Genomic DNA, 25,045 nt, shown 5'->3' with positions numbered 1-25,045 from the left:
CAGAGGATACTTTGATCTCTCCTTTAAGTTTCTTCTTAGAAAAATCCCAGAAGACTGGCTGACCATCTACAGTGTGTAATCCATCCTGGAATGCCCGAAATAACAAATGGGGCTTGTGCTATTTCTTAACCTGACTCTCCTCACTAGGAATGGGGGGAAAAGTTGCAAAATGGAAAAAAAAAACACAGCTAATTTTTAAGCAGCAGATATGGAGAGAAAGCACTCTGTGTGAAAGGAGGTTTATTTCATTTAAGGACAAAAACACCAAAGGGGCTTCTCTTCAGTCAACAAATACAAAACAGTATCCTCTATTTTAGGGGAAAAGATAACCTTAAAATTTCAAAACAAAACTCCTCCGGGATTAAAGATATGTTAAAAGCTAGAAGAAACTCATACCCTTGATATTCCCCCACTATATCCTAAAAAGCAAATACCATACATCTAAATTCTAGTCTGCTTCTAGATAAAGTGACATGCTGAGGCCAGCAATGACTTGAGGAGAAGGAATCAAGGAAAGTGGGGAGACAAGTGGGACACGCCCACTTCTCCTGGAGGATCAGTGAGACACAGTTCAAGGAAGGTGAAAATGAGTAGCCTTCGAATCTGATTTTCTAACTAGGAGGATACCAAGATGACTTTTATAGCTGAAGTATTTAGTGAAAAGCAGTACTCAAAGAAGAAAACTCAACTTGAGACCTTGCAGGATAAAAAATTACTATGTAGAATTACCCACAAGTTAAACTCCCTGTGTTGTAGCTCTGGGTGTGTGTTACAGGAAGGGTTGTGACAAATTTTACGCAATGTGCGTGAGTAGGTAAAAGAAATCACCAGAGAAGCTCCACATGCCTTATTGAAAGACCTGACTAAAAGCAAGATGCTTCTCAAAGTCAGAAAATCAGGTCCCATTTTAGTAGGTAATACCTTGCCAGGCAAAATTCTAAGATAATGCCCTGGGACAAGGAAAGACAAAGGAAACTAACAGTGCTACTGTAATATATACAGGTTACAACTAGGTTACAACGGCAAGACAAAAGTGAGCATTCCTAACCTAACAAATATATGAAAAACATATCCTTACCTCACTGTTTCTTTTAAGCATAAATACCATGTTAGCATTTCCACCCTACAAAACAAAAAACATGCATTAAAAAAATGAAGATCCTGATGTAAAAATTAAACATGTTTCCAAGCTATGACATAACTCTGCATTTTCTTCTACCATAGCTTCTCACTATAAGGTAAACACTTAATGAAATTTGGGTCCTGCCAGGGTTATGTAAAATGTAAACCAGAAATGTCAAATGGGCTCTGGGGGGAGGGGACACTTCTACTGTTTTTAAAAATGTGGTTTCCTCTGAAAATAAAATAGGAATTAAAAACAGCAAGCCAGGCATCCAAAAACAAGATTGAAGTAGAATAATTTCAAAGATTATAAATTCAGAAGGAAGTGCCAAGGTCAGAGACAAGTGTATTTTAGAAAGAATTACCTTTTTCAAACCACTATCCGATTCTGTTCTCCTAAGATCTTGGCTATCCTCTCCCTCTTCCTTCTCACCTCCTAAACAAAGAAACCAAGTGGGTGTTCTTAGTTAAAGGTGTGAAACAGAATGGTCAAAATAGTGTACAATGTATACAGGTTAGGAATATATTTCTGAATCCTACTAATGCCAAAAATGGAAGCCATCTGGTAGTAAGTGATTATTAATAATTTCACTGATACAGAAGGTACAGAAAAAAAGGTATTATTACTCCTATGGCGATGGCTTAGCTAAGATCCCAGGGAAATTCTTATTACTCAAAATGAAAGTAATTCATAGAGGTTCTTGAGCATTTAGCAGTTAGGTACATACTAAGAGTTCATTAAAAGATTGAGTGGGACAGAGAAGGTGGGACCTCTGGAATATAGGTCCTTAGAGTTATGTGTGATAGTCAAGGATTGCTGGTAAAAGCACACGAATTTAAACTCAGTTACCTTTTGAAGCGTTCATCTGATGGCTGTCAAAGCCTCCAAAGGTCTCTGCTCTCCGGGGCAAGGAAACAGGGCCAACTATGCCCTCTTGCTCAACAGGGCTGCTGATGGCCTGCCCAAGTGTGCCTCCCAGGCTTCCACTCACCAAACCCTGAAGGATCTCGACTGCAAAGAAGGAAACATGGCAAACTGACATCTCATCTTTCAACAAAGAAAACAAAAAATCTTGTGCTAAAACATGATTATGTACAGGAAGCTTGATCAAAAAGTTCCCAAAGAGTGACTTGGTGGTTTTTGTTGCTTGGAAAAGGGTCTCAGCTCAGGGTATGTGTTTTAGTTGGATTTTGCAGAAAACAGAGAGTAGACCATAAGCCTTATTTACATGGCGGAGGAAATCTAGAAGGATTCATGGAAGGCAGCGTATTATTCAGAGGACCATGGCACCTCAAGTCAGACCAGTGGTCATATTTTAACTCCTACTCTGAGAGATTTGACAAGCTAACTTATCCTGTTTTCAAAATGAAAACAATGATTCATCTTTTACAAGGCTGTTGTAAGGATGAGAAATATAATAGGTTAAGAGCCTAGCACAGTGTTTAGAAGAAAATGATTTTAAAAATGGTAGCTAAGGAATTCTGGAAAGATGGCAGAACCACAGTTTTTGGATCTTCCCATACCTCCACGTTCTAAAACCCTGGAGTAACAAGATAACCAAAAGCCCAAGGAAATAATGTGCAGTAAAACCAAAGTGTGCCCTCCAAAGGCAGGGACAAGCCACCAACAGCCACAGACCTGCAATCATCTTCTATGTAGGACAAAGCAGAAGGAAGCAATAAGGCAGACTGAAGAATGAACCCCAAAATAGCCAACAGGTATTCCCTGAAGGTGGGCCTATCGGAGAAGAGCAACTAAAACTGGCATGGTTTCTGACCACTCCAATAGTGAGTGAGTTCAAGGGCAAAAAGAGTCAGATGTTAATCTGTCCATCCAGGGTTCTTTTCTAGGGCAGGGACCACTAGAAAGGAGAATGAATATGTGACTTATAGGAGGAAAATTAGATTATTACCAGATTCTCACAGTGACATTTTATGCCAGAAAAAAAAAGAAATAACATTTTTAAGAATATTTAAGATATTCAAGGGAAGAAAATGTGAGCCAAGGATTTTATATCCAGCAGAACAGACTCATAAGAAGTCGGGGATTCAGAAGTGACCTCTCTACACGTCTCTTCTGTCACTTTCACTGAACCTGTGGTTAGCATTGGGGTTGGTGTATGCTCAGGAGACTTGAATCTCTGGTCAGTCCATGTGTCAGATGGGCCCTGAGCCTCAGTAGAGTTGCAACACCTACTCTCCAGTTCGTTGGAATTACCTAGGTAAGCCGACAAGGAGATGAGAATGGTCAACCACCACACCAAGGAACCAAGAGAGTCTACACCTAGAGGAGAATCCCATCCATCAACCATTTAGAGGTGGAGTGGACATCGCCACTCCAGGGTCCTCAGGATGGGGGAATAAATTATGGATTAGAGTGGACTTACTGATACTCTACTATAGAATTATTGTGACTCTAGCAATGGAAGAAATTATATCACTGTGGAGACAGTGGCCACAGGAGTTGCTGAAGGCAGGGAGAGGGAAGAAGAGGTGTGATATTAGGGCATTTTCGAAACTTGGAGTTGTCCACAATGATATTGCAGGGACATATGTAGGACATTATATATACTGCCATAACCCACTGAATGGACTGGGTGAGAATGTAAACTACAATGTAAACTATAATCCAAGTGGTGCAGCAGTGCTCCAAAAATGTATTCACCAAATGCAATGAATGTGCCACAATGATGAAAGAGATTGTTGATGTGGGAGGAGTGGGGCGGGGTGGTTAGAGTATGTGGGAACCTTATTTCTTAATGTAACATTTTTGGTTATCTATGTACCTTCAAAAACATGCAATAAAAAATAAATGTTCATTAAAAAAATGGAATCATACAATTTTAAAAAAATTATATATATATTCCCCAAGCTCTGTCCACTGAAAAGGCCAAATCCAGTAACAATGGAGAACCTAGTAGCAATGACCATCCTAAAAGCCCAGATTGTGGTCTTGAAATACCATTTCCAGAGTTTCTTGAAGAAATAGCAAACTCCAGATCTGACCAAAATGAGCCTGGAACATGTGAACATAACAAGATAGCAAAGACTCTCAAAGATTACTAGGGTCCTGTCGAAAGGACTCAGGTACCAAACTGAAGAGGATTCTAGTAGCAGATATGCGACATGTTGATCTTTTAATAAGGCTAAGATTGCAATGGCTTGAAACTCAAATTCATGAGTTCAGAATATTTTTTTTAAAAAGTAATAAAAATTTACTCTCATGAACCCAAACAGTGGGAAACTATTGAATAAAAAGCTCAGATTCTTCAAAGACAAATGATTTGGAAAAGAAAGGAATGGTGAGGGGATTGTAAATTAAGAATCCTAAAAGGGTTATCAAAAACAGGAGCAAGACTAAACTACCATGTCTAAGGACAGACACTTGATAAACCATAAAGAAATGTAAGAAAGTAGTGATTACTATAAAAGTCAGGATACCTGTTCCTTTTGGAGGGAGGGAAGGAGCTATGATGGCACAGGGCAAGTGGAAGGCCTTTGAGTGGCTGGCTAAATTTAATTTGGCTTGGGTAGTGGTTTATAAGAATGATTACCTGATCATTTATTATGTGATACATTTGTTCTGTATAGTTTTCTGTATTTGTGTTTTATAATAAAAAAGGAAAATGGAAAACAAACAAACAAACAATGGATATTAGTGCATAAACCACTTGGAAGAAGAAGAGGAGGGGCAGTGCTGAATATAAATTACCCTCATTTATTGCACTCTTCATTAAAGGTCCTCCTCTGAGAGCCTCTTCTGTGTTGGATCGGAAGAGGATTCTAGTGCTGTGAGTTGGGGAGCAATCCTCTGGCAAGGGAGTGCTGCACTCTGTCATGTCCCGGAAAATCATCTCCTTCTCTTCCAGTAACAGTAGGATCTGTTGGTCCTTTTGATGAAGTTGTTCTGCAGGTTGGATGAAGAAAAAGACCGCGTGATTTGACTGGTGTGTGGTATTACTACATGACTAAGACACAAGTGCCACCTTGTGGCTATTTATGGAAAGGGATAGGAAAGACCTTTTTCCCCTTTTGCTTTATCATCATCATGGCAGTACTTCAAGTTTCTGTTCTGTAATTTCTACTTGGAAAACGATACTAGGTCTTTCTAGGCCAATACCTGAATTTGTGACATAATTATAAGTCTTCTGACAAATCTTCACTTTATGTCCACTCCCTTACCTCCTATTTCTCAACTTCTCTCTGGCTTTTGCCCTACCTCTTCTTGGCAACTGCTCTTTCCAAGGCAACTCCTTAATAACAAATCCAATGAGGTCTTTCATTTGATCTTCCCAGCACTGGTTCCTTTCTCCTTTTGAAACCGTTTCCCCCCTTCACATTGGTTCTCTTCCTGTCATTCCTTTTCAAGGCATTTTATAGATCCATCATCTTAAATGGAGTATCTGAGCTCCCTCAGTTTCACTTAGACTACCTTCACATGCTTTCTTCTTGGGAATCTCATCCACTCCATGGTTTCAATTACTTCTTAGATGCTGAAAGCTAACAAAACAGCACTCCAAATCATTCTCTCTCTTGAGTACTAGACCACTGGGTTTAACTGTCAGCTCTATGTGGACGCCTCATTCTCAGCAACACAGAACCCAATCTTTTCTTCATCCTTGTCATCTCACCCCCTTCCTTTAGCCTGTGATCTCTTCCTCACACAGTAGCATCTTTATCCTCCAGGTTACCGGAGCCTCAATCCATCTCCTCAGTCTGTTTCACCACACACATCCAGCTTATCAGGTGTTTTGAGGACCATATTTCTCACTTACACCCATCCTCTGTCCACCTGCCTGATGAGATAAATTAAATTTTCCCCAGATGTATCTCATGTCAGCATCTCTGTCAGACTTACCACAGGCAGAATCAGTGAAGTCCCACGCACTTTTTATGTGCCTATGGTCTAAAAAACCACTTTGTAGACTGTCATCTATGTATGTCCCCCCTGCTAGAGAGAGCTTCCCAAGGGCAGGAACTCCATTTCAGGAATCTTTGCATCCCTAAGACCTAGCAGTATGTCTGACCGGGTGCTTTAAATGTTAAAAGAAGGACGTTTTTATCTATCATTCAAATATGAGCCAATAAATCTGACATAACTCTTGCTTCAGTCTCAATCTTTTTTTCCCCCACTGACAGACACAGAATGCTATCACTTTATACAGGTCGAAGTACTAATTAAACTCCTTGGGTGCTTACTCCTACCCAAAACAGTCTGAACTTACTGCTGAACATTCAATAACCAGCTATGCACGAGGGAAGAGCACCGGGCTCAGTCACCAGTTACGTACGTGGCTCTGGGCTGGATGGCGTTTTCAAGACTGCACAATGGGGATTAAGAACACTTGTCCTGCAGGGATGTTGACAAGACTACAGGAAACAGCAGGTGCTCAAATACATTAATAATAAGTACACTTCTCCCCCAAACACCTCACGACTCATTTGTGAATGTACAGAGCAGTGGCAGGAGCTAACGGATAAAGCCAAGAACTGGCAGGAGGTTTAAAAGAGATTCATTAGAGAATTCTTTTCCTTAAATACTTTAACTATGACCATGAATCTTGGCAAATTATTCTGTGACAAAGTACAAAGAATGTCACCAAGGCTAAGAACACTGATGCTGGGATAAGAGAAATCAGTACCCCCTCTATTTAGTAAGAGCCACATTCTTTTAGCCCTTCTTTACCAGGATACGTGGCAGCTCAGACTTGGCTTCCTTTTGGTTAAGAGCTATTTATCTCCCTGTTTTCAAGTGCCTGCTGGGGTAGCTTAGGGACTGTGGAGCAGCAAGGAACTCTGGAAGCCGCTAGCAGCCTGTGCACCGCAGACATTCCACTGACAAGGGTCTCAGGCCTTTCCCAACAGCTTTACCTTTTAATTCCCGGGCTTTGGTGTCCAACATTTTCTTTTCTTCCTCATTCTCACTAGGAATTCCTTCATCCTCATCTCTGTTCCTAAAAAAAACCCAAACCAAACAACTCATAGGCTGTGATCTGCTCTGGTCAACGCCTAGTCAGTGATGACTCCTACAGAGGCATCCTGAGGGCTAGAAAGGGGGTGCTGGTGTTTCACTTACAGGCTGTTTATTGTATCCTGGATGATCTGGATCCAGCTGTTTCGTTCCTCCTTGGAGCTGGCATGGACTTCCACCATCTCTGGATCTTTCACCCCCATGCTGATCAGGAATAAACCTTTCTCCTCATGTGCCACTTCTCTTACAATCAGCTTCTTTAAAGAGATCACTGTTGACTTTTGGTCCTGGAAAATGGGGGAAGGCAGATTTAAGACATGTCTATTGTAATTTAACTCTTAGGAACAAGTGCAACCTAAGGTGAGACCATATGCTGTTGTAAAAACATCTGATTTAACAAACAGCAACAAGCTTTAGGATAAAGAGAAATAGCTCAGTATGTAATTCAAATTTTATCAAACAGAAAAAGATCTTCAGAAGGAAAATGGTAATTTATGGCTATAAAAATTTAGTCAGGTTTTCTATATGCAGAATCCTTCCAAGATTCCCAGAGAATCCTCTCAGCAATATCGGAAATGAGCAGGTATATGGGGCCTTATATGTATGAGAGACACTCCAGTGACAGATGACTTTTAGATCAAATTGTCAAATGTCCCAGGTACTCAAAGGATTCTGAAGGAACAGAAAAATAATTCTGGGGGTTTGGGGGAAGGTGATGGGCAGGAAACATTGAGGTTGTATAAGAAACTACTCAGAGGAGTTTCTCCTGAGCCAATTAATTTTGAGAGAATGGGAGAAAGGTAATAGAGTGTTTACACTCAATACCTGTTTTAAATAAGGTTAATTACACATAAAGGGAATAATTCAACTTACCAATGAGGCAAAGATGTATTTCTGGTCTTTTTCTTGAAGAAAAACTAAAATATCAGTGAGCAGAACTGCTTGAACCTCTGGAAAGTGGAAATGAGGGAAGGAGGAGAGAATAATTACTTTAATATTACCCATAGTCAGAAGGGTGTGTATTAAAGGATTATTCAGCAAAATACCCCATCAGGCAAACCATGACCTGAGATCACATTTTGCCAAGGCAACTGTTTAAAAGTTCTGCAGGATCCAAACTTGGTCACTAGGTTTTTAGAGGCATTTTAAGTGGGATTTATGCCTAATGCCTTATCTGGGAAAAGTTTAAGTACTCATGTCTGGAAAGATATAACCCATATGAGGCAATACTTTAAGAATAAAGTTTGAAAGCTGGACTTCAACAGATGTTAAATAGCAATTTACTTCACAAAACACTCAGGTCATAATAGTTCTCACTCCTGACCAGAGAAATGGGAACGGCATAGAACAGCAGAAAGGAAAACTGCCAAAAGGTAATGTATAAAAATATCTAAGTCTAATAAGAAAAATGGCTCTGACTTCACAGGTCCACGTGAATAAATAGCTCCTCCCCCAGCTCCAACACACAATAATCAACCCCAACCACAACCCCCCTGTGGCAGGAAAACAGTCTTCCCTTTTTCTTAAAACCAAATCAAACCAAACTAATACCTTCAGTGGATCCAGGAACTAAAAGAATCCCACAGACTCATTCTCTAATTCTCTAGGAGTATGAAATGACATGTCCCATTATCCCCTTAAGGACACAGTTTGACATCTCTGAAGTGCAGCCATCTACTGAGATCTAATAGGCTAGTGCCTTTGGGTCATCATCAGCAAGCAAGGTAGAGCAAGAGTGCAAATGACTTTTATAGCCCCTTGAGGTGGACTCTTCTGTACCTTCCCATCATCCCTCTTTTAACAACCTCTGCCATAACTGGAGTCCACTTTCTGTGAAGAAAACAGAAGGATGGCTGATCCCTGGGGAGGTCTAAGTTTTCAGCCTACACCACAGTAATTTTCCATGCACAACCATTGGTTCTGACAAATTATTGTTTTTTCAAACATTTACTTTTAAATAATTCGGGTGCCTGCCCCCCATTCCAAAAAAAAAGTTCTACGACTCAAGTTTCAACTCAATTGGATCCTGAAATTTATATGATCACTGTCAGTGGATCAGACAAAAACAATCCCACCCCTTTCAAAGGGTGCCCAACCCAGTACTGGCTGTTCTTGGCCTGAGTTCACTTAAGGGTGAAAATGACTAAGCACCAACTCATGTCTCTACTGGAGGCATTTCAAGCCAGAAAATCTATCGTTCTGCCATTGGCCTGACCACAACTTTATTCCAACAGCTGGAATCTATTAGTTTTTATTTTGGGAATTGAATAAATAAACTGCTAAAGTGCTGGCTCCAGGCAGTAGCAGCTCTAGGAAATTGAGGTCCTTACAAGAGAAGGTAGGTACTTCAGACTCCAAGTGGCAACACGGAATGAGTCCTGAGCTAAGGTTCTCAGAACATCAGAGAATATTAGGGCTGGGAGGAAGTAGCTTCAGGTATCAATGAGTCCAGGTTTGTCATGGGCAGTAAGGCACACCACAGTTGGTGGTGGGAAAGGATTTTTCTCTCAAATTAAATGTTTCTTTCCATGCTCAGATCAATTCTTCCTGAATCATTACAACATTCTTGCTTCTCTGTCATCAGTTATTTCCTCACTCCTCTCTGCATTCTAAACTGCCCCCACTCATTGCACTAAAAAATCAATTTAATTGATCTCTTTCCTGCATAAAAGCCTCCACTTGAAACCATTTCTTCCCCACCTCTATCAACATTATTAGTTAATACACCTCTTAGTCTGAAATCGGCAAACCATTATAATGTCGCCCACCCCCATTTCTTCAGGTGTATTTCCCATTGTGCCCATCTATCCTCACAATGCTGTCTGAGCTCTACTGTCTACCGTTCTCTGCAGGTGCCAGACCCCTTCACCTTGGTGCGTCCAAACTTGCTATTCCCTACCTCCCTACTTTTCTGCTTGGCACTCTCCTCTTCAGACTCTAAGACTTAACTCTCATGCCACCACGTTTTAGTCTTCAGAAAAATCCCAGGCAGTTCTCCCAACCCCATCTCCAGATACTGACGTCACGCCCCTATTCTAGCACTCATCATACTTTACTTGTCTCTCTATTCTGATGCCAACTTCTTCTAAGCAGAGTGTCCAGCTTCATTCAACTTTGGAAGAGCCCAGGGATTGCTTGCCTGGGACCTCTCTACTATTTGACTTAAGCACAATGAGACTCCCCAGTAGCTGTTACCTACAGCATTACTTATACCGCCTCAGAGATGAGAGAAGAACAAATTTCATCCAACTTAGTTTTACATCTATGGAGCTGACAGCACTGGCCTAGAATGCTAAATGTGTTTACCCACTGAAGCCAAGAAGGCTCCCTGCAAAGTTAAAGCCTCGCCACAGGCTCACAAGTACAGGCTTCATGAAAATAATTACTTCTGAAAAAATATCCAGATGAATTAAAAAACAAACCTCAGAGGTTCCTTGACATAGCTGACCATTTGAAAAGTAAAAATTAAAACCAAATGGAAAATCAATGTCTTCTGCATCAATTTGGCTTTAGAGAAAGATAAAAAATATTAATACCATAAATTTTAATAATAAATCTAAACAATGTGAACTGAGCTCTCATGTCTAACACTGTTGGAACATGGCTGAGGATGCAGCTCGTTACATTGCACAGTGTCGTTTTCATGAGGACCTAGGGGAGACATTTCTCTAAGGTCTAAGGGGCTACAAATTCCCCTAAGGTCTCTTCTGATGATTTATTTTTAACCTCACAGACTCTGTAAATTATGTAAGTGATTGTATCATCCTCTAAGTAGTTGTTTTGCCAGATACCCCAATCTCAAAAAGGCCCTTAACAGTTTGCATTTTGTATTTCTTTTCCTCTTTTAAAAAATTCTTATTCCCCCTCTTTTTCTGATTATCCTATATGATTTTGTAAGCTATCTTAAACCAATCCTTTTTTGATATAAGATTGATTGATTGTGGATCTTTTGTCATTTCTGGATATGGACTCTCTAGAAAAAAATGTGGTGGTGAATTTCTAACCAAAACATGTGGGTTCTGCCTGCTCTCCTCAGGGACACACTCAGAGCCTTACCCTTCAATCGTCCTGCTGCAGTCTTCAGAAATACACTCCCATCCCGTACAAGCTTCTTTCGTTTCAAGTCCTCCTTGGCAAACATCTGACCACTCTTCATCCTCATGATCGACTTGCTATCTGTCTTTGTATATATCTCATTGAGACGCACTTTCTTTTCATAACTTGCCACTTGGCTGTCTACAGCTCCAATCACATCCTTCACCAGGCTCAAGCACTGAGACAGATCTTTCTGTTCCATTTCATTGTCTTAGAAAGAAAGAAGAATTCTGTTTTGAATGGCTTCTTTCAGATAAGGGTAGGAGGTGCCACACCTGGATTATTTTCCCTTTGTGGTTATGCTACCACAGTGAAGCCAACCCACCAAAGTCATGTGTATCTCTTTGTCATAAGTTTAATTCTAAAGAAAGAAGTTTTCACTGATATAGATAATATGCAATTAAATGCCTTGTTCTAGTATAGAACAAGTCCAACATCTTTAGGGAAGGAGGGTAGTAGAGAGAGAAGCAGTAAGTATTTTAACTTACGCTTTTCTTAACCTAATCTTTAATGCAAATACCTTGATGCCAGAAGCAGATTGGCCAAGAGAGAGAAACCAGATAAGTCTAATGCTTACTGGTAGAATTGGTGGGAATTATCTGCCAGTTAAGTAGATAAGAGAGAAATAAGTTGTTCAGGTCACTGAATTCTGGATGGAATCAACAAGTGGTCCCTTTCCTTCTTGTGACATAACAAACCAAGTTTTCACTTAAGAAAGCTGATTTTAATACTAGAGCTTGAAACTGTCCTTTTAGAGGTCTTTAGTGCTATCAGACATACAGGAAACACAGTCAATGGCACATAAGGCTATAAAAAAGGAAATTCACCTTTGGTACATTGCAATATTCTTTGGAATAAAACTGGATACTTGGTGATTCGCTGGGTTACAAGCAGTATGCACTCTGGGATCCCAAGACGCCTTACGACTGAACTGCTCATCTTCTTCTGCAAGAAGCAAAAAAAATAATAGGGACTAAGTGAGGAAGAAAGTTTGAGCAAAAATCAAAAGTGACATATTCCCCTTTACACCTTATGGGGATGTTTATTTTTCACATTAATACCTTTACAAAGGCCTGAAAACGCTTATCCTTGGTATAAAGATCTTTGAAGTAGTTTACAGACTGGTTGTGCTGCCCACAAAATTTGCCATATGTCTTCTTCAAGCGTTCTGCATTCTCACCAGAAAACTGCAGAGGAAAGAGAAGAGAACTCAAGCCAAAAGTCAGGGTGTTATAGTGTCTTATTACCATTTTGTAAAAAGTTTTCAGTCTATTTTTAAAAGCCAAGAGTGCTTCATCATAGATCCCTCCAAAAGAGTACAAAGTTACATTTTACATTCCTACACTGTGGGTGCGAATGTAAAATGATGAAGCCACTTCGGAAAACAGTCTGGCAGTTCCACAAAAGGTTAGACATAGAATTAGCATATGACCCATCAATTCCACTCCTCCGTATCGAACTAAGGAAAATGGAAACATATGTCCACACAAAAACCTGTACAACCGTGCTTATAGCAGCATTATTCATAATAGCCAAAAGGTGGAAACAACCCAAATATCCATCACCTGATGAATGAATAAATGAAACATGGTACACATCCATATAAAGGGTTATTATTCAGCTATAAAAAAGTGAAGTTCTGATACATGCTACAACATGGATGAACCCTGAAGATGTTATGGTACATGAAAGAAGCTGGTCACAGAAGACCACATATTATATGATTCTGTTTATATGAAATGTGTACAAAAGGGAACTCTAGATAGACAGAAAGTAGATTAGTAGTTGTCTATGGCTGGGGGTGGGGAGATTGGGAGTGTCTGCTAATGGGAAAGGGGTTTCTTTCTGGGGTGATGAGAATACTCTGAAATTGACTGTGGTGATGGTTGCACTACTCTGAACATACTAAAAACCCACTGAATTGTACCCATTAAATGGGTAAATTATGTGACTTGAATTACATTTCAATAAAGCAGTAGAAACTAGTAAAACCTTATAGAAATATCTACATACCGTGCACATAAAAAACACAAAGTGTATTCTAACTTTCATTTGTGGTAATAAAACAAGGAGATTCACTACAAGTTTTCCATAAGACCTTCAGTCTTAAAAAATTTGACCTTGATAAAATGGAATGACATCAGAAATAGCCCTCAATATCTAAGGATCTGTTCCTACTACTTATCTCAGGCCAGCAGTTTTAATAATTCTGCACAGTCTTTCAATCATTCCAAAACATGTGCAATGTCAATGGTTCATATGTTGGAGTAAATCAATGATGATGATTTCCACTAAACTAAAAATCTCTAGAGGTAACTCAAATTGATCCTTACCAAAGAAATTCTCAAGAAAGGTTCAAAGTATTTGCCCCCATTTACCAATGAAGAAGCTGAGTTAGAGAGATTTTAAGTAATATCTGTTCACACCATAAAGCAAGTACCCTAAAGGCATACAGAAAACAACAAATGGATACCATGGGGCTAAGATCTGAACCTTGTCATTAAAGATCTTACAAGAAGATGTGACAAATACAAGATGCTACCAAGGATAATAGAAGTTGGGCTTAGATGAGGTACCTTGGCATATCTGAAGGCAAAGAGGAGAGGAAAAGAGCTCTCTGGAAAATGTTTGGGAGAAGGGATATTTGGGAAGAAAAGGTTCCTGTTCACAGAGCTGGCCACTCTTGGGCCATGACCATCTGTGGCAGATACTGGAGTTAAAGCCTTTATCATACTTACTACATTTTTAATTCTAGAAGCCGAGCTCCATGAGGCCTTATTCATCTCTGTAGCTCCACTTGGCACTGAACAGGTGCTCAGTGAATACTTGAAGAAAGAAACATGAGGAATATGGGCTCAAGAGTACAGGGACAAAATTTCTAATTCTCAGACAGATATTCCAGTAATTAAAAGCCTCTGCTTCTACACAGAGCTTTTGCTGGGGAAAAGCTCTTATCAGATGTGTATATTATGCTTTGCCCATTAAGAATCTACACTAGCAAAGGTTTTTTCCAAGGTTTTGAAAAGAAATGCTACAAAGTGTCTATGAGAACATAGCAGACATCATCAAAAATATTTTTTAGTAGAACAAAAATTTTTGGGTAGGACTGGAACCGTACTATGTCTTGATGAAACTATCAGCAACAATACATATTTTACAAAAGTTTTTACAGATATTCCCTTATTCATCTTTCTGCATTCCAGGTAGTTTTTAGATGAGATACTTTTGACTAAGGAAGAGGGAGAAGTTGTGACTTCTGACAAATATTTTCTGATTTCTCACATTCTCATTTATTAGACTATATGGCTTCTAATGATGGTGTACACTCTGAGGAAATAAAATTTTTACTGAATCCATTTAGTCTAGGTACTTTATGTATACACTGCCTTTAACTTCCTAACATAACATAGGAGAGAAAACCTACTGCCCCCACTTTACAGAAAAGGAAATCAAGGCTTGGGGAGATTAAATAAATAACTTACCCAAGCTTACAGAGATAATAAATGGTAGAGACAAGATGTGAATGTGTGGCTACAGAACCCCAAAGCTTCACTCTTTTGCCCACTGAGAAGAACCTGAGACTTTCTGCTGCTCACCTGACTCAAAAGCACGTCCCCCATCCTCTTGATCAGAAAGTTCTTTTCGCTTTTGTCCACCAGAGACTCTTTCTTCCTTTCCAGGATCTTCTGAAAGAACTGGCTATGGATGCTGATGAGCTCATCCAAACAGGGGAACAGCTTTTCCACCATCTGCTGCTCAAAGAGCAGGTCTGTCATCATGCCCCGGCTGTATACGTCACTCATGATCTTGAGCGTGCGGATGTGATGGAACTCTGTCTGCATCAACTCTAGATGGGGGGCAAGGCTCAAGGGTCAGCAGTACTCTTTTCAAAGGATTCTCTTTCAAAGGATCATCTTTTAAGACTAGTGGAATAAGATGAGAACACTTTTAGATAAAAGACAGCTACTGACCCAATTTTAAAGTTGTAGGCTTATGACTATTTAAAGCCCAATTTCAACTTTAAAACTGGGTTAATAGCTGCCTTTTATCTAAAAGTGTTCTTATCTTATTCCTCAGTTTTCACTTGACCTAACACTATTTTCTGATGATAGGTGGGTTGGATTTCACTAGCCTTAAGTAGGGGTTTCCAAAAAAGCTTTCACTGGATTTAGCACCTCTCATATTTTACTGTATTCCTAGAAATGACTTGTGTTTAGTCTAGTTGCTAGTACAGCTGAGGAACTAAATGGTATTTTCATAAGAGATCTCTTTCTAGGACTGTTGCATAAATAAGCACTTAGATATAAATAAAATTAAAGGAAAGAGCATGGGATAAAAAGGATACAGGAAAGACCATGTCTCTGTATTTCAAAATTTTTAAAGAAAACTTTTAAGATGCTGTATATTAAAAAATGGAATCTTCACAGCCTAATAAATAACCAGATAAAAAACGGACAATGGAAATCAAAATAATTAGCAAAGTAAAATGAATACCCTCACCATAAATCACTTCTTGCCGTTTGACCGCATCTTTTTTTTGCTGTTTCAGAAACTTGCTATCTACTATCCGGCTCCAGGACTCTGCTTCTAGCTGTTTGGAATCAATCTCAAAGTCTCCCATTAGTTGTCCTTCATTCATGTCTGTACCTACTCAAAATATCAGAAATCAGTATCAGAATCTTATCATTGTGCCTCCAGAGCTAGATCTGAATGTGTACAGAAATCTAGGGGAAGAATGCTTTCTAGGGAAAACATTTGTACAAAGAGTATGTCCACATTAAAATCAATGACATTCTTAAAGGGACTGCTACCTAACAAATGAATAAGTCTGATTAGCAGTTCACTATAAACCATTTGATGCTTTACAATTTAGAGATACTCTGGAATTAGAAGTAAGGAAGAGTTATTCCACAAGCCTTTTTATTCTAGGTAATGGCACACCATAATCCTATAGATGCACAAAATAGAGGCCAGAATCTCCTCTTACCCTCATCAGTAAGTGATTCTGTTGACTCATTGACCTTGCTGATTTTATTCAGCGAATCTGTTGAATGAGATAGGAATTTCCAGGTGTTTGACATGTGCTCATCATTGCCAACCCTGGGGACAAAAAAAGAAGCATGGCTGTCAAATACATTCTGGTGAGCTATGGCTTGCTTTCTTTTCTTTTCTTTTTTTAATTTTTTTTAATTCATTAAAAAAATATATATATTACATTCAAAAAATATGAGGTCCCATTCAACCCCACCGCCCCCTTTCTTAAACGTGTATTTGAAAAGTAAACTCTAAAATGACAGCTGGCTCTAAACACCATGACTTAAGACAAAATTGCTTGTGTCAGGTACATGGCAATATGCAAAAGGACAGGACACATTTCTGTCATTGCAATCTTGAACTCTTTGAACTTTCTGAGCCTCAGCAATCTTTTTTATGGTAGGTAGCAAGGAGAACTCCCTTCCTTCACACCATGTACATATTACAAAAGAAATCTTTGAAACTCACTGCCTTACTACTACTTTTTTGTTATACCTTAAAGAACCATAGACCAAGCACTTATAATTAATTGTACCCTTTGGATCTTTTCAATCCCAACTCAGCAGCTAGCACAGCAGGCACCAAATAAATGTTTGCTGTATGAAACACAAAGCAAGCAAGCAAAAGTCATTGAAAACTTTATGCCTTATTTAAAGACTAACTTTTAAAAGTCACAACGCAAAAAAAAACCTTTGATAACATAATAACTTTGAAAAGAAGGCCTTTGGAGATCATGAAAATACAAAGACAGACAAAAGAAGAGAAAAATACCTGACTTTTTTTTTTTTTAAGAAGGAGAAAACATTAGTGCCAGCACAGGGCTTAGAAAATAGATTCTAAAGGAGATTTTGCATCCTTAAGAATTTTCCTCCAACCTAGGTGAAGAGAGATGTAAGAGATGTTCTGAGGCCTGCATTTGAGATGACTTATTTACTTGATGGGGAGTCAGGCATCTTACCCAAAGCAGTTACTAGCAACATCATAATCAGTCCTGTGCTAACCAACTGACAGCCAAGGCCTGAACAGTCAGTAGACACCACAGCAAGTTTTATAGGAGATCACAGTAGGTATTCAGAGGCAAATGAATGAATGGAAACCTAACAGTAAAGGCTCACTCTCCTCTCCCATGACAGACTTACAACAGGGTCTTCTGAACAATAAAGAAAAAAAGTGTGACATGTGAAAACTTAAGTGATTGCAACCAAAAGTTCAAAATTAAATCATTTTTCTTACTTGGATCTAAAAAAATCATTTTAGAGCTCTTGTTCTTCAAAAGTGGGGCTGGGAGCGGAGGTGGCTTGAGCAGTTGAGAACCTGCCTCCCACACGGGAGGTCCTAGATTCCATTCCCTGTGCCTCCTGCCTGAACAAAATAATGAGCAAAACAAATACTAAAACCAACTCAGAGAATCTGATGTGGCTGAACACCAGCTTCCACATGGTCCTAGGTTTAATCCCTAGTCCCTGGTACCTTAAAAAAGTGAGGCTGAACATGGTAAAAGCCTAGTGCAACTTGGCCCAACAATGTTTGGGAGAGTTCCATCAGCAAAATGGCAGCATGGCAATGCATCAAAAAATGCAATCCCCATACTTCTCATCTATACTATACAACTTATGCACCAATCCATTATTTTACACATTTCTAAAAGAAGCATCTTTTTGTCAAATGATACAATCATGAACTCATTAACTGTCAACTGTGCTATCTTTAAGTGCTCACTTACCCAGCAATGTTCTGTATGGAGACACTTTTGGAAAGTGAGACACTGTGCTGGGACCGTCTATTAGCAAACATTGGGGCGGCAGAGGTTTCATCAGCCAGGAGAACTGCTGATCGAGGGCGCTCCTTGGGCTGTGAGGCTGGAAAGGAAGAGAGGACATTAACTGAAGCATCAACTCTCCATGTCCACCTACTACTGACTCATCTGCCAAAATGCAGGAAATGCTTTAAAAAAGACTTGTCCTATAAGGTAAATTGGCACAAAAACTCTATAGACGACAACTTGACAATAACTATTTAACGTGTAAATGCATATATATACCTTCTGATTCAGCAATTCCACTTTAAAGATATGAATATTCTATAAGATATCTTTGTATATGTGCAAAATGATGTATGTCAAGTTATACAATGCAACTTTGTCAGTAAAAGCAAAATATTGGAAAAGAGAAGCATATAAAAAGGGGACAGGTTAATAACGTACAGTGCATCATACAACGGAATGCAATGTAACTGTTTTTTTAAAAAGGATGCTCTCCTTACTGACAGAGAATTATCTCCCAAATATATTCAGGGGGAAAAAAATCAAGGTGCAGAAGAAACTACATAACTGGGGATCCCTCTTGGTTAAAAAAAAAAAATTAGTAATCCAAATTGGTCTGGGAAGAGGCATAAACAAAAGAGGTTATCTGTGAGATGGAAACTAGGCAACGGGGACAAAGAATCATGTGAAAGTATTATACAATTGAAAATAAAAATAAAATAATTTTCAAAGCATTTTAAGGGCAAAGGGAACCTTAGGGATCTGTGAGGCCAGTGTTCTCTGGGAGCCCCTCCAATAGAAAAGGCGCCTGTCTGATCTGTAGATTCCCTACTCTCCCAGTCCTTTGGGAGTGAGACCTTTTACAAGTGACTCTTTTGCACACTACTGGGAAGAACACAGATTTTGACCAATCTCTTTAATTTACAGATGAGGAAAAGATAACACTAGTTTAATGTCACATAACTAGTTAAATGTCTGAAGGAAATAAGACTGGGGTGGCTGTTAAAGTTCACAATATGTCAGGATGATTTTTACTTAGCAAAAATTAATTTTCAATCATTAATTTCCAATTAAATCCTATTTAGAAGAAAGTGACAAAATAAAAATCCAGAAACAACCCAACCATACCGTCCCTTGCTATAGGAAGCACACAAGGGGTATGAGATGCAGTCCCTGCTCTAGCAAAGAACAGTGCCTGGTAGAAGAAAGAGACAGGCCTAAGTGTTAAAGAGCCTGGAGCGGGAAGTGGACTTGGCCCAATGGTTAGGGTGTCCGCCTACCACATGGGAGGTCCATGGTTCAAACCCTGGGCCTCCATGACCCGTGTGGAGCTGGCCCATGCGCAGTGCTGATGCGCGGAAGGAGTGCTGCGCCCTGCAGGGATGTCCCCCGCGTAGGGGAGCCCCACGCGCAAGGAGTGCGCCCTGTGAGGAGAGCCGCCCAGTGCGAAAGAAAAGTGCAGCCTGCCCAAGAATGGCGCCACACGCACGGAGAGCTGACAGAAGATGACACAACAAAAATAAACACAGATTCCCGGTGCCGCTATAAGGATAGAAGCTGTCACAGAAGAAAACAGTGAATGGACACAGAGAGTAGACAAATGGGGGCCGGTGGCAGGGGGCGGGAAGGGGAGAGAAATAAATAAAATAAATAAATCTTTAAAACAAAAAAGGAGTCTGGAGCAAGTCAGTGGGCAGATAAGATCTGAGAAAAAACACTAATTCTTGAAGAATGCTAACGATTCGGATAGATCAGAAAGAAGTCCTTCTGATGAGCAGAACTGTATGAGGGAAGGCAGAAATAAGCATGGAGTATTCATGTAAAAAGAAGACAACAAGCAGAGGAAGAATTATGAAAAGGGTATAGATAAGAAATCAGTGAAAGGGTAGGAAAAATGGAATGAAGTCATGTTATGTAGAGTCCTAAAAGTTACAAAGGACAACTGGTATCTGCCAAACCAATCCGTATTCCACTGGAGCAAATTACTTAATATCACTGAACTTCATTTTTCTTATTTGTGATGATGATGATAGCAGCAAATGCTAACACTTGTCTTCAGGAGTGCCTACTACTAAGTACTTTATAGGTATGGTTTCATTTATGCCTTGGTACTGCCCTCTTTTTAGTAAGGAAGAAAATGAGGCCCAGGGAGGGTTAGTAAATGGCCAAGGCCATAGTGTTGTGGTGGTACTGAGACTCAAACTCATACAATTTGAATCTACAATTTGCAATCTGGTATCTGTGGGTTAAAATGGGAATAACAACACGTGTAGAGGCCAGAGATAATACAAATAAAACACGTGGCACATAACAAGTATTTAAAAAGTGATGTTATGGGTTGGAGGATCACCAATTAAAGTGGGTGTCAGTCTGGCAAACATTATCTTCTAATCCCCTCATGTAAAGTTTGACAACAGGATTTAATATGTTTAAAGGAATTCATACCTTTCTGCGGGAGCACAGACCAGAAGAGTCATTCTGGAGCACTATGGGGAAGCACTTACACAAAGTATGTAATATACCCATGACCACTGGGACTCCAATTTGAGTGTGTACAGAAGTAGATTTGGCCCAACAGATAGAGCGTCTGCCTACCACATGGGAAGTCCAAGGTTCAAACCCAGGGCCTCCGGACCCATGTGATGAGCTGGCCTATGCGCAGGAGTGCCCTGCCATGCAGGGGTGTCCCCTAGCAGGGGAGCCCATGTGCAAGGAGTACACCCTGCAAGGAGAGCCGCCCAGCACGAAAAAAGTGCAGCCTGCCCAGGAATGGTGCCACACACATGGAGAGCTGACGCAGGAAGATGATGCAACAAGAGACACAGATTCCAGGTGCTGCTGACAAGAATATAAGCATACACAGAAGAACACACCACGAATGGACACAGAGAGCAGATGGGGGGAAGGGCGGGGAAGGGGAGAGAAATAAAAAATAAATCTTAAAGAAAAAAAAACAAAGAATCACCTGGAGACTCTATTCAAACAGATAGGGTGCTAGACCCTGGTATTGGAGTTTCTGGTTCAGAAGGTTTGAGAAGGGCCCAAGAATTTGCATTTCTAATTGGTCCTGGAACCACATTTTGAAATTCATTGACTTAGGGAAATTCTCACATAGGTTCCCATGGAGCCAACTATGATGATATTCACTACTGCATTATTTATGGTAATAGCTGGAAGCAACTTAGATTACCTGCCTTTGTGGGAAATGATAATTAAAATATAGTACATGCCCAAGCAAAGGAATATATCAAAGACCTAGATGAGACACAGTATTTGAGACAACTGAGATTCACATAAATTTCCAAAATCAAATTAATGAGTTGAAAGACAATATGGATAAAGAGATAAAGGACATAAGAAGACAATGAGTGAGCACAAAGAAGAATTTAAAAACCAGAATAGAAAAGTAACTGAGCTCACAGGAAAGACAGACATGATAGATGAGATCAAGAACACATCAGAGGGGGAAGTGGCTGTGGCTCAAGCAATTGAACTCCCATTTACCATATGGAGGACCCAGGTTCAATCTCCAGGACCTCCTGGTGAAAAAAAGAAAAAAGAAAAAAGGCATCCCAGACTTGCGCAGAGCAGAGAGGCGCAGGACCCCCCACGGCAAAGTAACATACCAAAAAGACGGTGACACAACCAAATAGAAAAACAACAACAAAAAAACACATTAGAGGGAATGGATGTGGCTGAAGCAGTTTAGCGCTTGCTTCCCACATGGGAGGTCCCGGGTTCAGTTCCCGGTGTTTCCTGGGAAAAAAAAAAGATAGTATATGTATATGAAGGAATACCATTCAGAAATCTAAAACAATGGCTTATATATAGAAAGCATAGATCTGAAAAAAACAAGCAGGAAAAAAACCAAAACAGAATATATAAGCATGAGTCATGTCATTACCCAATTTAACCCCCCCACAAAACAATCATAGATGTCTTTCAGAGATAAACATATGTCTACAGACATGGCAGATTAGAAGGACACAGATTAAATATAATATAGTAGGTGCTAAAAAGAGGAAAGGAATGAGATAGGTATTGGAGAGTGAAAAGGGAAAATATTAAGCAAAATGAAATCAAAGAGGCACCTTGTACAGGTTTCTGATAAAGAGTTTGATGTGAATAGAGGAGTGCAATTTACAATTCTGTGTGTCACTTGAGGTCCATGGAAATAAGTGAACTATAACATAACTTCATAATTTATAAAGAAGTTTACAAGCAAGATCTCATTTGATCACACAATGGTGAGGCACCAAAAGGAGATACGATACTTTTCAATTTACCAAAGAGGAAACTGAGGTGGACAAGGGTTGAACGCTTGCTTAAATACAGAGGGGTAAGGGTGCTGCTGACTTTTGGGGTATTACACACCATTCAAGAAACCTTCAAAGAAGGTTTGATGGTAGCTATTGGTCAATGAATCTGCAGGACTCTCTATCTTACCAAAAGTAGGTAATTAAATCATGGTTAAGAAAAGCAAATCAATGTCACATAAGTATTCTTAAAGTCCAGAACCATAAAGTCAAAAAGGGAATTAGGAGAGGTAGGATGAGCTACTTACACTTATTTCTCATAATGACTGTGGGTAGTGATGATGTGTCATGTGCCTGAAGGTTCCCTTTGGGCTGCTGCAAGAAAAAGAAAAACAATATGCAAAGACTGCAGTTACAATTTATCTTGTCAGGAAGCATTTATTCTAGCAGTTCAGCCTACTTTCCTGCTCCGTTCCTTGCTACAGGGTCCCAACATTTGCTTCCCAGCCACTTGGTTATCCTCTGAAGTAGACAAACACTCTGATTCTGTAGATATTGTTTCTTCTGCCAGGAATAATTCTCTCACCTTCACTAGCATGATATTCTATTTTAAGACTATTTAAGTATCTCTTTGATGAAGTCATCTATTAGCTCCTCTCCTCTTGCCCAAAGCAGTGACTGTGACCCCACCAGAATCTTGTGTATACCACCACAAAGCTTTTATCTCATTTATGGTGATCCTATGCTTGTCTATCTTCCTCACAAGACTGCTGGTTCCTTAAAAGCAGCATCTACATCTTTTTCATTTCTAGTTCTCTAGGGACTTGCATTTATAAGGTGCTAAATCCTTACTTAAATGCTAATTCTAGTTAAGATTCCTTTGCTGGGGCATGTAACAAATATACTTTAAGAAGAAGAAAAAAGAAAAAAAAAAAAAAGAAATCGCATGTTGAAGCAGTTAACCTGAGATATATCACTAGTGAAATGATCTAAAATTACTGCTAATCTAAAATGGAATTTCCCTTGTGAGGCGCTACACTCTCATATGGGAGGAACCATATCTATAATTATCATTCTTCAGAACCTAATACATTCACAATAGCAATAAGTTATCACATTAGATAGCCCAAACTCAAATGCCTATGAGATCAGGCAAGTAAGAGAAATGAAGAAGCACACTGGGTAGGGAAAGTGGCAACACAGAACATGTACATCCTGTCTAAAGGAGGCAGCAGCTGCCCAGCTCCAAGTGATTACTGCTTGCCATCTATCCCTCCAACATTTAAGGACGTCTAAGCCAGGCACCATTCTAAGTACGTAAGACACATGAATGGATCAGAGTTTCCTGTGTTCAGAGTGTTTGGCAAGTGTGGAACTTACATTCTGGTGGAGTTAAGATACAGACCATAAATAATAAACCTAATAAATATATATACATGTTAAGTATATACTCTTAGAAGGTGATAAGTACTATGGGAAAAGTAAAAAAAGCAGGGTAAGGGAAATATCAGTGGGTCTAGTGTTGTAAGATCTTCCACTTTTTCAGGAGAAATTAGAAATTCAAATCAATATGAAATATGATTTTTAAATGGTTGCACTAACTCAAAAACAAAAAACAAAAAACAACTCAACACTGCATAAGCTAAACAAAATATACGCTCACAAGCGGAATCAGACCTGGGGTGCACTAGTTTGCTGTATTTATATTAGATCAATGTCTTCCAAAGTGTGGTCCTTGGGCCAGCACCATCAACATCATCTGGGAACTTGTTAGAAATGCACTTCACTGGGCCCCACCCGAGACCTACAGATTCTGAAACTCTGGGAGTGGGGCCCAGCAGGTTATCCTTTCATATATCCTCCAGGAGATTCTGATGCGTGCTGAAGTAAGAGGCTATTGCACTGGATAAAGGTGTGTGGTTATCAACAGAGAAGCCCATAAAGTACTGGGCACCTGTACAGATGTAGCTGGAGAGGACTTTTTTGACAAGGAACAAAAAGATATGGAAGTGTGATGGGAACACTGAAAACCACACTAGCTACCTGAAAGGATTGCCCAATCCATATTCTTTTTTAAAAGGGCCATTTGATAACCAGCACTGTGCATTATTACATAGCATGGGTGCTCAGATCAGGTACTGCCATACAACTGGCACAACTTCTTTTCTTGTATTCTATGACCAGGGCTGTGTATGTGAACCCTGTGGAGAAAACTGCTACTAGCTAGGCTCAGTCTAACCATAACATACCCCAGCTCACCAGAAAGAGCAAAGCCTCTGATTTTCACCTGCTGCCCTCATGGTCCTGAATGAGGAAACCAGGTGTGTACAGAGCAGAGTATGGATGCAGGCATGGTTAAGAAGAAAAGTTTCTTAGTGATGCAGAAATATTAAAATCACAGAGAAGTCTATATTTAACATACAGAAGTTCTGAAAGCATTTTATTTTCCATAAGTCGCAAATTCTTGAGTGTGTTATTTAAGAAGAGAATCTCTTACTTTTGAGAAAAATGATTTTTTAGTTGGTTTCAAAGCTGGTGTCAAATAATTAAATAAAGACTACCACAAACGTCAACTGGTTTTACTGGTATGAATTCCTTTTCGTTTAAGCCTTCTTTTAACCAGAAGTGCCTTACCTTCATTTTGACCTTTGCACAGGCAGCCAGACTTTCTCTACAGCCTTTGTGGACAAAAGAACCGCAATCTGAAAAGAAAACAAAACCCAAGGTCATATCAACTAAGCAAACAGATCCTAGATTCTGACTTTCCACATCTGTTACAAGCAACATATGGATTTCTAAGTGAAG

General features: G+C 39.6%; 1 protein-coding gene across 13 annotated transcripts in view; it reads right to left on the bottom strand.

Annotated features, from left to right (window-relative positions):
• Positions 1–25,045, bottom strand: part of AKAP13 (A-kinase anchoring protein 13) — a 390,788-nt gene that overhangs the window by 10,016 nt on the left and 355,727 nt on the right. For all 13 annotated transcript variants that reach the window (XM_071214350.1, XM_071214349.1, XM_058294653.1 and 10 more), the window contains 16 exons: positions 24,875–24,942; positions 22,549–22,615; positions 17,946–18,081; positions 16,176–16,288; positions 15,689–15,835; positions 14,785–15,035; positions 12,250–12,375; positions 12,016–12,133; positions 11,150–11,398; positions 7,967–8,043; positions 7,199–7,380; positions 6,994–7,076; positions 4,835–5,029; positions 1,973–2,134; positions 1,488–1,558; positions 1,079–1,123 (listed from right to left, as the gene is read on the bottom strand). In XM_071214350.1, coding sequence (XP_071070451.1) covers positions 1,079–1,123; positions 1,488–1,558; positions 1,973–2,134; positions 4,835–5,029; positions 6,994–7,076; positions 7,199–7,380; positions 7,967–8,043; positions 11,150–11,398; positions 12,016–12,133; positions 12,250–12,375; positions 14,785–15,035; positions 15,689–15,835; positions 16,176–16,288; positions 17,946–18,081; positions 22,549–22,615; positions 24,875–24,942 — 2,090 coding nt within the window. The remainder of the gene's footprint in view (positions 1–1,078; positions 1,124–1,487; positions 1,559–1,972; positions 2,135–4,834; positions 5,030–6,993; positions 7,077–7,198; positions 7,381–7,966; positions 8,044–11,149; positions 11,399–12,015; positions 12,134–12,249; positions 12,376–14,784; positions 15,036–15,688; positions 15,836–16,175; positions 16,289–17,945; positions 18,082–22,548; positions 22,616–24,874; positions 24,943–25,045) is intronic.

This window comes from Dasypus novemcinctus, chromosome 3 (assembly GCF_030445035.2).
Source record: "Dasypus novemcinctus isolate mDasNov1 chromosome 3, mDasNov1.1.hap2, whole genome shotgun sequence".
Classification (NCBI taxonomy): Eukaryota; Metazoa; Chordata; class Mammalia; order Cingulata; family Dasypodidae; genus Dasypus; species Dasypus novemcinctus.
This window is presented reverse-complemented; position numbering and strand designations above follow the sequence as displayed.